Source organism: Elgaria multicarinata, chromosome 9, assembly GCF_023053635.1.
Source record: "Elgaria multicarinata webbii isolate HBS135686 ecotype San Diego chromosome 9, rElgMul1.1.pri, whole genome shotgun sequence".
Classification (NCBI taxonomy): domain Eukaryota; kingdom Metazoa; phylum Chordata; class Lepidosauria; order Squamata; family Anguidae; genus Elgaria; species Elgaria multicarinata.
Genome location: NC_086179.1, coordinates 38,289,790 through 38,304,904, shown reverse-complemented (window position 1 = coordinate 38,304,904; position 15,115 = coordinate 38,289,790). Strand labels below are relative to the sequence as shown.

Below are 15,115 nucleotides of genomic sequence, written 5' to 3'. Positions count from 1 at the left end.
TGTCACTTTAGTTCTAAACCAGTTTAAAGCAGTAGTGTAGATCCTGCCTATAAATGAACCCACGCTCAAAACCTGCAACCTGGCTGATGATATGTAGTTGAGGTGAGGAGCAGGGAGGAAGTGTGCCCGCTCGCTCCTACTTGTGTAGGTACAATCCGGGGCCATTGTTTCAAGGTGTTTCAGTTAGTAGGTCAGTATTTTGCTGTTTGGAAAACACAGCCTCCATTCTAAGTAGATAGTGCAGTTTGATAGTGAATGCGCTATAGCACTTGGTAGCATAAGTGACCTGAGCAGTGTATAGGGATGATTACATAGCATTAGGATATTGAAGTGAGAAGTGATAGTGCTATGGCTCTACCACCATGAGAATGTTTTAAAAATTTTCTATAGTTTTTTAAACAAATCTTCAAAAAAAATCTTTAGCTGCTTGGTGCTCCATCACTGAAGCAGACAAACACAAATATATTCCTGTTCAGGTGCCAGAATTATGTGAACTTCTTGTGTTTCTTCCTTTGTTTGTTCCTTTCAGTGTTGCATGCTCTTTCTCTAACACAAATCTCTCCTGATTTTCAAAAAAGGAGAATATTTTTATGGGATTTAAACATGTGTTTATGTAACCTGGACTCTCTCCCTTGCAGCCATTGAGCTTTATCACACCAGCATTATACTGTGCAATCACTGTGAATTGCATGCAAAGGACTCAGAAGTTTTCTACCTTATAATCTGCTTTGATTGTGAAGTACTCTCATGCATCCTGCCTTAATTGTGCAATAAAGCAAAAAGATTCACCTTATTTAGCCCCTACTTTTTGAATGTATCTTCCGAGCCGCCGCTGGGGTGCAGGAGCAGGATTTTAAAGAAATGCTTACATCTGTGTAAGCTTTAAAGATAAAGACACCAAAATTGGCACAGTAATAGATATTAGGGAGATCTTTAAGCATACCAAATTTGAATTGAATTGGGTCATCTGTTGATTTTTTATGATTTTTTACATTTCCCCCCTTAAACTCACTTCCTGATATGCAAAGGATCGCTGTCGCCCAGTAGCAAAAACAACAACAACCGCGAAAGCTTAGCGCTACGGGATAATCTGAGGGAAGCAGGTAGGTGGGATGAAGCTAATTGACTCTTATTTGCCTGCTGCCTCAGTTTGCCTATGTGTGAAATGGTTTTCCTGGTCTCCCACCTCCCTTTATTTTAAATCTTGGAGATATGGACTTGTCTATAAATGCCTTTCTCTGTGTTATGACATACCCTGGTTGAATTGTGTTTTTCTAAGACAGTTTAAAAAAAAGCCTACTCTCTATTGGTTCTGGGAACTTACTATGATGTCATTACAGTATGTAACCCAAATGCACTCTCTCCTGCTGCCTCAGTTTGCTTGTGTGTGAAATGGGTTTCTTCCTTTCCCACCTCCCTTTGCTTTCAGTGAGTAGGTTCTGCCACAGACTGCATTCTCTGTGTTATTCTGGAGAGGTTTCTGTGAGGGGAGGGGATGATCCCCTTGGCTCTGTCTCCAGCGAAATCACTTTCTGCCTCACCAGTCTTAACTTCTTTAGATCTACATACTTCTCCATTCCGTCTCAGTAAGTGACAATCTAATTATCTGGAGATGGCTATAATTTAGATACACAACAACATGCATTGGGTATCCTAGGTGTACAGGGCCCAGGTATTTCAGTTTGCTCTTGCTTTCCTTACACTATGGCCACAGTAGACCTAAGGTTTATCCTGGGATCATCCAGGGTTCGCCCCTGCCTGGATCCCCTGTGTGTCACCTAGATGAACAGGTTTGACCCCTGGATGATCCAGGGATAAACTTTAGGTCTAGCTATGGCCTATGAGCTACATCAGATGAGTGTTTTATTGCACACTCGTTACTGGGCACTCACAGATTTTTGTGGGTCCCTCTAATATTGTAATCTGCCTCCTGCATGCCTTCTGCCCCTTCTAGACTTCTTCATGTGACAACCCCCCCCCCCCCCGGAAATCTGACTTATTTTTAAAGAAGGAAGTTGCTGCTATCTCCTGCTGTGTGCAAGAGAAGCTGCGGGATCAAAACGGCTGATTGAATGGGACACATGCAAGTTGTTTATTTCCTCTTTCAAAAGAGGAAGTAATGAGGAACAAATGCAAGGGCAGAGAAATGACAATAAGCAAATGCAGTTTCCCCCTGTGCAACGATGTTCTAAGAGTTTACCTACCTGGTTCTGTCAGCACTGGTTGAACAATAACTATTTTCTAAGAAAGTGTTCTCTCTGTCAAGGAAATGCTTCTATAGTGACTCTACCTTGTTTGAAATCCCTCTTCCTTACCGTAATTTAAATTTGACTAATACATGCTATATTAAAAAACAACCCTAAATTAATCAATATATGATTTATTTCAGAATATATGGTTAGGATGGCAGTTTTAGTGTCAGATATACTGTTACTTTTCCTTCAGAGGTCTTAACATGTGGAACACAGCCCGCCCACTTAGAAATATACTTTGCCCCTGCTGTGCAGCCACACACACACCTGAGTGTTTTTTTTCCTAGTGCTGCCACTGCACCAGCTTTAAGCTTGGTCTTCTCAGATATTTCTTTAAAAAATAGTTTATTTATAAAATATATTTTGATATTCAAGGCAGCTGATAACATAAATAGTAAAACAACTAATTACAACTACAAGCCACCAAACTTGTAAAAGACACCTCCAAAATAAATTCAGCAGCTGAAATGCTGAGTATCAATATTGTATGACTTTATCTGCACACTGCCTGAGATCCTAGTGATATAGGTTGGAATACAAATAATAATAATAATAATAATAATAATAATAATAATAATAATAATAATAATAATGCCAAGCCACAAGGACCCCAAGGAACAGCTTTGGCAACAGTGTCAGCTAAGGATAGTGTCTCTCCTCTGAATGAATGCTTAGAGGTGGTAATGGGCTGGATGAGGAAAAACAAACTGAAGGTGAATCCAGACAAGACAGAGGTGCTTGCTGTCAAAGGCCGCAACCTGGGTTTGGAGGTGTGTCAACCAGTTCTGGATGGGTTTACACTTCCCTTGAAAAACTGCGTTCACAGATTGGGTGTACTTCTGGATCCATCACTCCAAATGACTGCCCAGATAGATGCAACGGCCAGGAGTGCCTACTATCAGCTTCGGCTGATATGCCAGCTGTGCCCCTTCCTGGAGTCGGAAGACCTGAAGATGGTAGTGCACATGCTGGTAACTTCGAGGCTCAACTTCTGCAATGTGCTCTGCCTGTGTGCCTAGTCCAGAAACTTCAACTAGTTCAAAATATGGCAGCCAGGCTGGTCACCGGTACACCTAGGGGTGACCACATTACACCAGTTTTAAAATCTCTTCACTGGCTGCCGATTAGTTTCTGGGCAAAGTATAAAGTTGATTATCACCTTTAAAGCCCTACATGGTTTGGGTGCAGGCTACCTGTGGGATCACCTTCTCCCATACAATCCGCTCCGCATACTCAGGTCCTCTGGGAAGAACTTCCTTCAGCCAGCCAAAACTAGGCTGACAGGTATTACCCAGAGGATGTTTTCCTCTGCTGCTCCCAGACTGTGGAATGGCCTGCTGGAGGAGATTCGTCAGCTTAACAGTCTTTTAGCATTTAAGAAAGCTATAAAGACTGATCTCTTCTGGCAGGCCTATCCAGTGGAATTTTAGGATGCTTTAAGTATGTTTTTAGTATGTTTTAAGGAAGTTTTAACTAGCGATGTGCTCCGCTTCTCCTCGGACCGGAGAAGCAGGAGCGGATCGGGGGGCTTCGCCTCCTCTTAAGGCGGAGGCAAAGAGGATCGGGGGAGCATCGGAGTGCTGCGGCGCGGATCAACGTGAAGGCGGATCCTTTGCCTCGATCCGGAGTGCTGCAAAAAAGGTAAGGGGGGTTTATTTGGCCCTGGTGCTGTCATTGCCGCTCATCTTCCTGGTTGAGGCCTCGGGCTCAGTTGAAGCAGCTGCGGGTCTGCAGACAGATGCAGGTAAGGGAGAGGAGGGAGAGGTGTTACCCGTGCGGTGACGGCGGCAGAGCCAGGTAAGGGGGCAAGGGGGAGGGGGGTCTTACCTGCATCCGTCTACGGTCCCACGGCTGCTTCAACTGAGCCCGAGGACTCAAACAGGAAGACTAGGCCGCAACTGCAGCCTGGTCTTCCTGGTTGAGTCCTCGGGCTCAGTTGAAGCAGCCATGGGTCCGCGGACAGACGCAGGTAAGGGGGACGAGGGAGGGGGGTTACCTGGCCCTGCAGCTGCCGCTGCCCGTGCAGTGACGGTGGCAGAACCAGGGCTGGTTCTACACTAGTCTTATAACGTTGCTAGTGTCCCTTTCTAACGTGGTTCTCTGTATCGGTTCTCTGTAGCTGTAACGTTACTGCAGGGCACATGGTTCAATCCTTTCGTTGCTGGGTTTGCTCCGCCCACTGCCTGCCTTATTCCTAGCCAGCAGAGAAGGGCAAGTCATAAGCACACACAAACTGCCTCCCTCCCAAAACATCTTAACCCAAGACCCAGGGAATTGCCTGAACGCACAGGAGCCAGGCACTTTGCTGAAGCTAAGCAGGGTTGGGTCTGGTCAGGATTTGGATGGGAGACCAAATTGAAAAGTTTTAGCAGCAGCCGCATTTAAGCCCCGTTGGTCATTAGTTTTGGACTTTGGACTCTTGTTAATTTTCCTGCAGGGAGCTACTGCTCCTTTCCAAAGAGGGGGGAAATGTTTTTTAAAAAATCATAAAAAATCAACCGATGACCCAATTCGATTCAAATTTTAAGAGAGGATGCATGGGAGTACTTCACAATAAAAGCAGATTCTAAGGTGGAAAACTTCTGAGTCCTTTGCATACAATTGTCAGTGATTGCACAGTATAAGGCTGGTGTAATTTATCTGCTGTAGCAGATAAGATAGCAAACGGGGCGAAGGAAGGAGAACAGGAAGTGGGCGAAACAAACCCAGCAGCTCTGAGAAAGGGACAGGAGAATTACTGGTATAAGGAGGCACATGAATCTGCAGCCACGCTGGAACTAAGAAACAGAACCTGTAAGTACGACTCATTTACAACATTGGAGACCCGGGTCACGTGACGCTATGGGTCACAGTAACCCATTCAAAACGTTATAATAACACCAGTGTAGATTCCCACCAGGTAAGGGGGAGGGGTGTCTTACCTGCATCTGTCGCGGCCTGTCGCCACCTTCACTAGAGCCCACGGCTCAACCAGGAAGTGTAGGCCGCAATCGGGGCCTACAATTCTTGGTTGAGCCGCGGGCTCTAGTGAAGCTGGGATGGGCCGGGAGGGACAAAGGTAAGGGGGAGGAGGGAGGGGGGCCTTACCTGGCACCACTCCCCGCCACTGCAGAGCTCCGATTCGGAGCCGGAGCTCCGCAGCGGAGCAGAGCGGACCCTAGGCGGATTGAGGCAGGGCAGAGCGGGCCCGATCCACAATTTGCAGATCGGGTGCGAAGAGGATCGGGGCGGGGTCCATGCACACCCCTAGTTTTAACAATGTATGTTGTGTTTTGATTAATATTTTATGTATTTTATACCTGTTGTAGTTCCCTGCCTCGATCAAGATGGAGAGGCGGGTTAGAAATAAAATTATTATTATTATTATTATTATTATTATTATTATTAAAGAACTTCTTTATATGCAGGTTTTGAAAAGTGGCCAAACAATGATCAAGATAGGCTGATTTGGTGACCTAAGAAACCCTATCTTATGTGTTCATCCACCAAAGTTTTATTGGCTGTTTTAATGCTCAATCAAACACATGAAAGTACCTGGGGCATGATTATGGTTAATCCTGTCATGATCGTCTCAACCAAATGCATTAACCTCAGGAAGGTCTCATCGGTGTATTCAAAACGATCACCAAATGTTAGGCTGCAGATTATATTACCTACTGCCCTGAAGATGATGTCATGTGGGTCAATGGGAGAACCTGTATGAGAAATACAAGAACAGAAAAGAAATTAGAGGTCTGCTTATGCAATGCAGAAGAAGAACAGAGTGAAGAACACTGTGAGCCAGTTTATGGGCTAGTCCTGAGGGAACATCCTGAAGGTGAAGCTGGGATGCAAAGGAAACCCCTGCAACTGTCTCAGGGAAGGGGCATTGGGCAAGGCTCCTAGCTGCCACTTGCTGGGGTCCCACTTCAGCAGAAGAGAAACAATACACAGATCCAGTGCAGATTTAACAATATATGGCCAAGGTAATCATGGTTAGGAGGTCTTTCTACAGATAACAAAGGCGTCGACACTACAGCACAACAGAAAAGATTTTAAGAGCCTTTATCTTGCCTTTTACTTGAAAATAGATGGAAGTAATCTCCACACACAGCTCCTGAGGAAGGACCACTTCGGGTCTGAGACGTTGTGCTCCCAATACACAATTTTTACTATTGTTTTAATCATTGGGTTATTTTTGAAAGAAAACAATTAAAACCATTCATTTACTTCAGTGAACACTAGAGTTTTACTCTCTTTTCAGTACTAATGTATACTTCACACGTCCAAACTTTGAACTCCTGTCTACTTCCTGCACAAACATGTGACTCTGAGACCATCTTTCTAATGCCCTGTGTTGCATGCCAGCAGTGTGGAGCTAAGCTACAACAGATGTCTCTGGATTGTCTTGTGCTGCCTCTGTTGTCTCCCTAAGTCTTTGCAGCCAAACCAAAGCCTCCAGCCTCAAACAATCTCCCCTCCCCTCTCTCTTTGTTTCTCTGCCAAAGTCTCCTGATGGTCCAGCCAAGCTATGCACTTGTGGCCAGGGATATTGCTTATTGCAGCTTATTGCTTGGTCATGTCTGGTGACTCTTATTTTAAAAACCTCCACCAGCAGCTGCATCCATCTCTTCTCTTCCTGCACAACTGCTCGACTCTGAAGCACTCTTAAAACACTCTGGGTGGCAAGCCATCTTCTCAGGGCCAATCTACAGGTGCATCTGGGTTGCCTTCTGCCTTGTGTCAGCAAGCCGACATCTCCAGCCTGAAACAATCCCCACCCCTCTCTCTGTCAAAATCTCTCAACTGTCCAGCCAGGCTGTGCACTTGTACCCTTTGGCTGGGGGGGGGGGGTTAGGGTGCCAGCTTATAGCTTGGTCGCATCGACTCTGAAGCACTCTTAAAACACTCTGGGTGGCAAGCCATCTTCTCAGGGCCAAGCTGTTAGGGATGTGCCCAGCCCTCAGGAACGCCGACGGCACAAGTGAGCAGTAGAGAGGCAGGCGGTCAGAAGGAGTGTGCACGTGCACAGTCGGGGAGAGAGGAATGCGTTGTGTAAATAACAACCTAGGGTGATAAGGCACAGCTGGGGGGAAGAGGGCGTAGGTCAGATGCCGAAAGTAGAAAAGAGGAAGCAGGACACTTTGCACGCCCTGGCAGACACCTAGAATAATTCCTAGCAGCCAGCCTGTTCCCTGCTCGGAACCCTGCTTCATCGGACCCTGCTCCCATCGTGTGGATTCAGCTCTCGACCTTGGACTGCCCTGACAACACTCATCCGTCTTGCTCCTGCCTCTTGGACTCCGGAACTGCATTGACCACGTCTCTCCGTCTCGCTCCTGCCGCTGACTTCGGACCGTGCTGACATCGCTCTCCATCCTGCTCCTGCCCCCCCTGGAACCCCGGACCGGTTTGACCACGCTTCCTGGCTTCAGCTTCAGTTAGTATCTTGAACTCTAACAAACTTTATGCAGCTTCTGTGCTAAGCGGCTGCTCTGCGGAAGCCTTCATTCAGTGGGACACTGAAACCCGATCTCGGGCTAGCTAATCTCCTGTTGCGCTGGCTAAAGGATTATTAGCATAATAAAGCACTTGAAAGCAGATACCGAGTGGCTGCATTTCTAACACAAGCTCCAGGTGCATCTGGGTTGCCTTCAGCCTCTCTCTGCCTTGTGTCAGCCAGCCGACATCTCCAGCCTCTAGCCTGAAACAATCCCCACCCCTCTCTCTGTCAAAATCTCTCAACTGTCCAGCCAGGCTGTGCACTTGTACCCTTTGGCTGGGGGGGGCGGTAGGGTGCCACCTTACAGCTTGGTCGCATCCGGTGACTCTTGTTTTAAAAATACTCCACTGGGGTCCCACTTCAGCAGAAGAGAGACTCCATCTACCAGAACTCAGCGGTCTTGGGGAAAGCATTGGTGAGGCTCACTGGCAAAGCCCCAGATGTAATTGTCTAGAAAGTGGTGACTTCAGTGATGAAGCAAGAGTCTGAGAAGCTACAGAAACCACCAGAATCATGGGAATGAGGTCCCTCGGCTAATACAGTGACAAGGAAATTGTCTTTCCTAGGTTTCTGTCCTCATGCAAAAGTACACAAGCACCCCAGAATTCCTAACACGCCACCCCGCGTCTCCTGGATCAATAGAACTGAGAAAAGCCAGACAATGGCAATTAGGCATGTGCTCCGCTCCGATTAGGAGCGGAGAAGCAGTAGTGGATTGGCCTGCTCCGCCTTACCCAGAGGCGGAGTAGAAGCGGACCGCGGATCCCTAGAAGCAAGGCAAAGAGAAGCGGCCATTTTTCGGAGCTCCTAGTTCAGACAGAGCGCTCCGATCGCCATCTTGAAACATTTCGCCCATAGGATTGCATTGCGGAAAACAATCGGGGATAACTGGGTTGATTTTTAAGCTATCGTTCTGAAAATTCTTGTGCACAGAGAGTCGTGGATGGGGGTCATTTTGAGACTACTCTCACCTCTCTGTGTCATGTGGTTCGTGTGCTATATATTTTTAAAAATCGGGTAAACAAACATTACAAACAGGGACAGCGCGGGTCAAACGGAGGTTTTCGCCCATAGGATTGCATTGCGGAAAACAATTGGGGATAACTGGGTTGATTTTTAAGCTATCGTTCTGAAAATTCTTGTGCACAGAGAGTCGTGGATGGGGGTCATTTTGAGACTACTCTCACCGCCTAGTTCAGGCGGAGCGCTCCGGTCGCCATCTTGAAAACATTTCACCCATAGGATTGCATTGCGGCAAATAATCGCGGATAACTACGTTGTTTTTGAAGCTATTGTTCTGGAAATTCTTGTGCACAGAGAGTCGTGGATGGGGGTCATTTTGAGACTTCTCTCACCTCTCTGCGTCGTGCGGGTCGCGCGCTAGAATTTTTTTAAAAACCGGCGGGAAAAATACCTTTTTCAAAGGGCTGAGGGGCAGAGTCAGCTCCCGGTCATGATCACATGATCCCAAAGTTAGAGGAGGGCATAGGCAAAATGGGTAACTTGGGATTCTGGGAAACTTCTCTTTCTTCATCTGAACGGGCTTTTCCCAGTGTTTTTTAAAACAGTAGCCCCACCAAATGCACAAACACAACCTGAAATCATATACTAAGCCAAGAATAAGAGATAGAAACACAGCACTGCTACCCACCCTAACTTTGGGGAACAACTGAAAAGATGTGGTGCAAGGGGATGAGCTCCCCTAGGGCATCTCATCGTGGACATGCCCCCACTCTCTCCTGCACTGGAAGGCCAGTAGATCCTTCCAAAGAGAGTAAAACGGTGGAGCAATGCCTATCATGAGTCGAAGTGAGCGTTTACTTCTTAGTGGTGGAGCGATGCCTATTATGAGTTGAAGTGAGCGTTTACTTCTCAATCTCAGAGCTGTTGGTGAAGCAATGGCTTTCTTGAGCTGAACTGGCAGCTGCTTCCCCCTCCCCCGGGCATGTCCCCCTATTGCTGGTAAAAGACAGATATAGCCTTTTTTAAAAAATTCTTCTTGCTGTTTATTGAGCAACACTGCTGCTTTTAATTCCACCCTTCCTTTGTTTATTTGTTTATTTATTCCATTTTATATGCATTACTGGCTTATCCTTGGCTCACTTCCTTATGCCCCCAGAAATGCCAGATGCATGCCTGCCTGCCTTCCCTCCGTCCTCCCCTGCCCACCTCGCAGGGATGTTGTGTGTGTGTGGCTTTGACTCAGGGGAGAAGTCCTTCCTGCGCTCACTTGGAGTTTTGGAAATTCCAAATTTTGCAGGTTTAAGCCCCACCAAAAAACAGGGGATGATGGGACTGCCTTGAGTCTCGGCGTGTGTATGTATCCCTGGATAAGCTTTCATGGTGGTGAGTTTGAGGGGTTTTTTTAACGTGCAAAATTGACGGAGCTATGGAAAGGGGTGTTGGATTTTCATAAATTCCCCAAAAATCAGGGGATGATGGGACTGCCTTGAGTCTCGGTGTGCGTATGTATCCCTGGATAAGCTTTCATGGTGGTGAGTTTGAGGTTTCTAACGTGCAAATTGACGGAGCTATGGAAAGGGGTGTGAATGGGGTGCCCGATTTTCATAAATTCCCCAAAAATCAGGGGATGATGGGACTGCCTTGAGTCTCGGCATGCGTATGTATCCCTGGATAAGCTTTCATGGTGGCGAGTTTGAGGTTTCTAACGTGCAAATTGATGGAGCTATGGAAAGGGGTGTGAATGGGGTGCCCGATTTTCAAAAATTCCCCAAAAATCAGGGGATGATGGGATTGCTTTGAAACTTGGCATGCATGTGTATACCCCCATGAGGTGTCATGGTGCCAAACGTGAGGTTTCTAACTTGAACAGAAAAAAAGTTGTATAATTTTTTAGCTTTCAATGCAAGCCTATGGGGGGGAAAAATGGAGCTCCGATCCGGATCCGGAGCTCCGAGCGGAGCGGAAGTGGGCGGAGCAGGGGCGGGGCGAAGCGGCCTGCTCCGAAAATCGCGGATCTGCAAGTGAAGCGGAGCGGGGGGTCTGTGCACACCCCTAATGGCAATCCAGTCCTGTCGTAGATCCTCACCCACACACTGACTCCTAGCCCCTCCTGGCCACTTATTACTTTCTCCTGAAGTTCATATCTGAAAGCCTTCATTTTTGACCCCAGCTGCATATCACCCTGGACAGGAAGAACACATCCCTCCTTTGTCTAAACCCCTCAAAGACCCCTGACTGGACATTTTGGAAGTATCGGAGCAGGCTCTGACTTTCCAGTTGCCCTTGGGGACACTTACCAGGAACAAGAAGTTACACTTGTACTGGTTTGAGCTGCCATAATAATGAGGCATTGTTTATGTAGAATAGTTTCATTTTGGAACATTTATGGGACTTGTAATCAATCAGGGAAGGGAGGGTGAAAATATGAGTTCATCAGAGCAACTTTGTATGTATAAAAGTTTGCTGTGTGTGGGCTGCTGTCAGAGAGTCTGTGTTTCAGCTTGCTGGAGGCTGCATTTCTCCTATACATGTAATCTGAATCAAGACTTGCCTGGACATGATTTCCTTCCTACCAGACTGGAGAATTTCCCTGACAATAGGATTTTCACCCAAAGCAAAACAAATCAGAAATACCCTGGCCAGGTTTAATACCAGAATACCCTAAACAGGGTGGCCTCTCCTGCCAAATCTAGTCAAAAATGGGACTTTCCTGTAGTGCTGTGGAAAAAAGACAGGGACTTCCATTAAATCATCATACTTAACAGGGCTAGAGACTTGTTGTTGTTGTTGTTGTTGTTGTTGTTGTTGTTGTGCTCACTTCTAACTCCTGATTAATGTACCTCAATAGCCATTGCGGGGCACTCATTTCAGTGTGGCCATTCTGTTTATATTGCTGAATCCTGTCCTGTGTACATGGCCGAGGTTCCCAACCCATGATACCATTGTTTGCTTGGAGCTTTTCAGAGTTGTCCAGGGGCTATTACACGCTGGCCCGAAGGACACAGTAGAACCATCTTAGGCCCGCTGTAATGAATTTGCTAGGCACTTCCAGAATAAAATCTTTGGCATCCGCCAGGATTTAGACTCTAGTGTTATAGAAGGTGAATCTAATGAGGTATCCAGAGCACAGCCTTGTCCAGTTTTCTTGGATGAATTTCAGTTGGTACAGCTCAAGGCTGTTGACAAGGTGCTTGGACAGGTTTGTGCAACCACCTCTGTATTGGATCCTTGCCCCTCTTGGCTAGTTAAAGCTAGCAGGAATGGAACAGCCGGCTGGGCCAAGGAAGTGATTAATGCCTCTCTGCGAGAGGGAGTGGTCCCAGGCCGTTTGAAAGAGGCGGTAGTGAGACCACTCTTGAAGAAATCTTCCTTGGACCCAGAAAATCTTAATAACTACAGGCAAATGTTCCATTCCTGGGCAAGGTCTTTGAGTGGGTGGTTGTGGGCCAGCTCCAGTCACACTTGGATGAGACTGATTAACTGAATCCATTGCAATCGGGTTTCAGGCCTGGTTTTGGCATGGAAACAGCCTTGGTCACCCTGTATGATGATCTATGTTGGGAGAAAGACAGAGGGAGTGTGACTCTGTTGATTCTCCTTGATCTCTCAGCAGCTTTTGATACCATCGACCATGGTATCCTTCTGGAGCACCTGTCTGAGTTGAGATTGGGAGGTACTGTATTACAGTGGTTCTGCTCCTACCTGGCTGGTTGGCTCCAGAAGGTGGTACTTGCGGAACATTGCTTGGCTCCATAGATTCTCCAGTATGGGGTTCCGCAGGGGTCAATTTTGAAACTGTTGGGTGCAGTCATTCGGAGTTTTGGAGTGCGTTGTCATCAGTACGCTGATGACACACAGCTCTATTTCTCCTTTTCATCTTCAACAGGTGAGGCTGTGGATGTGCTGAACCAGTGCCTGGCTGCAACAATGGACTGGGTGAGGGCTAATAAACTGAAACTCAGTCCAGACAAGACTGAGATGCTGTTAGTGGGTGGTTCTTCTGACTGGACAGTGGGTGTTCAATCTGTTCTGGATGGGATTGCACTCCTCCTGAAGGAGCAGGTTCGTAGCTTGGGGGTTCCCCTAGAACCATCTCTGTCACTTGATGCCCAGGTGGCCTCAGTGGCATGGAGTGCCTTCTACGAGCTTCTGTTGGTAGCCCAGCTATGCCCCTATCTGGACAGGGATAACCTAGCTTCAGTTGTCTATGCTCTGGTAACCTCCAAATTAGATTACTGCAATGTGCTCTACATGGGGCTGCCTTTGAAGACAGTTCAGAAGCTGCAGCTTGTGCAAAATACAGCAGCCAGATTGATAATTGGAACCAGAAGATTTGAGCATATCAGACCGACTCTGGCCCACTCGCGTTGGCTGCATGTATGTTTCCGAGCCCAATTCAAGGTGCTGGTTTTAACCTATAAAGCCTTACACGGCTTGGGACCACAATACCTGATGGATTGCCTCTCCTAACATGAACCTACCCGTACACTATGCTCAACATCTAAGGTCCTCCTCTGGGTGCCTACCCCAAGGGAAGCTTGGAGAATGGCAACAAGGGAGAGGGCCTTTTCAGTTGTGGCCCCTCAATTGTGGAATAATCTCCCCAACGAGTCTCGCCTGGCGCCAACATTGTTATCTTTTCGGCACCTGGTCAAGACTTTTCTCTTCTCCAAGGCATTTAACAGCATATGCTGATTTTTTTTAACTAACACCAGAATAGTTGTTTTTAAATGGATATTGTCTGTTTTTGTTTGTATTTTATGCTTTTTATGGTTTAAAATTTTGTATATTCCTTTTTAATGTTCACTGTTTTTAACTTTTGTAAACCGCCCAGAGAGCTTCGGCTATGGGACGGTATATAAATGTAAATAATAATAATAATAATAATAATAATAATAATAATAATAATAATTTCTTTGCGCATTTCAAAGCATGACAAAGTGCCCATGCTTGTCCTTTTCAAGGCAACATCAGCCAACAGCAACTTCAGGCAATGAGGCGGCTTCATTAAAGACCTCTCGTCTTTGGTGAGGGAGAAGAACCCTGGCAAATGTAGTAGGCAAATGGGGACAGCATTCTGCTCCCTTTGTGGACAACCAGATGCCTATAGGAAGTCCCCAAACAGGATGTAAATGCAATAGCACCCTACTGCTTGTGATCCTTAGCAACTAGTAACATACTAGCGGTGATATATAGCCATTGGGATTGGAAGCCATTGATAGCCTTATCCCCATGAATTTGTCTAATCCCCTTGTAAATCCCTTCATGTTGGTGGCCATCACTACTTTTTGTGATAGAAAATTGAATAATTTAACAATGCCCTGTTTGAAATATTTCCTTTTATCTTCCCTGAATCTCACCAGTTCATCATTGTTGTACATGACTCCAGGTTGTAGTATTAAGAGAGAAGGAGAAAAACATCTTTGTCTCCACTTTCTACACACAATGAATATTTCATATACTTCTATCATATACCCCCATATTCACCTTCCCCCCTTAAGCTAAAACGCTGCAAATGGTTATCTTTCCTTATAGGGGAGTAGCTCCAGCCCCTAAGCATCTCCATTGCCCTTTTTCTAATTTTACAATACCCCCATGATAGGTGTGGTGAACAGACGTATATATTGTAAGCCAAGTGTGTCTGCATCAATAATAGAATTATGTTCACCTATTACCAAAATAGCCATCATGAGCATTTTTCTTCCTCATATCCACCCCAAGCTTCTCCATGTCCCAAGAACAAGATATACCTTCAGTGGATTTAAATTCAGAGCACAAATATCCAGCTTCCTCAGATGTTCTCTTCTCAAGTGATTTCTTCCCCATCCCAAAGTTTTTCAGGGTGGAGACACAGAATCGCCTCATCTCCTTCCAGCCATCCTTGTATTTTGCCATCACTACTCCTGAAGGACATAAAAATTTCTGTGAGTTCATTATTTCTCTCTTGATTTACCCAAGAACCATTCCAAAGTTTAGTTATGGTTTAGTTATTTTTTCTTCTGATATTTTAGAAGGACAGGTTGGGATAGTCTCCTTGGAAAGTCCGGGTTTTCCTCCTAAGGCCTATCTAATCCAGGGGTGGGGTGGGGTGAATCTACACTACTGCTTTTAAAGTGCTTTAAAGCACTATGAAAACATTTTGAAAACTGTATCTGCAGTGTGTCCTGGGCCCCAACAGTTGTCAAAACTGTTATAAAGTGCTTTAAAGCAGTAGTGTAGATCCCCCCGCTGCCCAGCATTCTCTTCTCACAGTGGCAAATCAGATGCTGCCCTGTGGGAATTCCCAAGCAAAGCCACCCTCCCGCCGATGTTCACATGCAATGTTCTTTTGATACTGGAGATAATATTAAGCCATCATGAGTAGTTGCCATTGTTAGTCTTATTTCCCATAAATTTGTCTTATCCCCTTCTAAAAACT

The 15,115-nt window shown here is 46.1% G+C and overlaps 1 protein-coding gene across 1 annotated transcript in view; it reads right to left on the bottom strand.

Annotated features, from left to right (window-relative positions):
- Positions 1-14,609, bottom strand: part of LOC134403448 (cytochrome P450 2D14-like) — a 30,632-nt gene extending 16,023 nt beyond the window's left edge. Inside the window, exons 1-2 of the mRNA XM_063133631.1 lie at positions 14,448-14,609; positions 5,787-5,947 (exon numbers count right to left, since the gene is read on the bottom strand). Coding sequence (XP_062989701.1) covers positions 5,787-5,947; positions 14,448-14,592 — 306 coding nt within the window. The 5' untranslated portion in view covers positions 14,593-14,609. The remainder of the gene's footprint in view (positions 1-5,786; positions 5,948-14,447) is intronic.
- Positions 14,610-15,115: the final 506 nt, after the last annotated feature.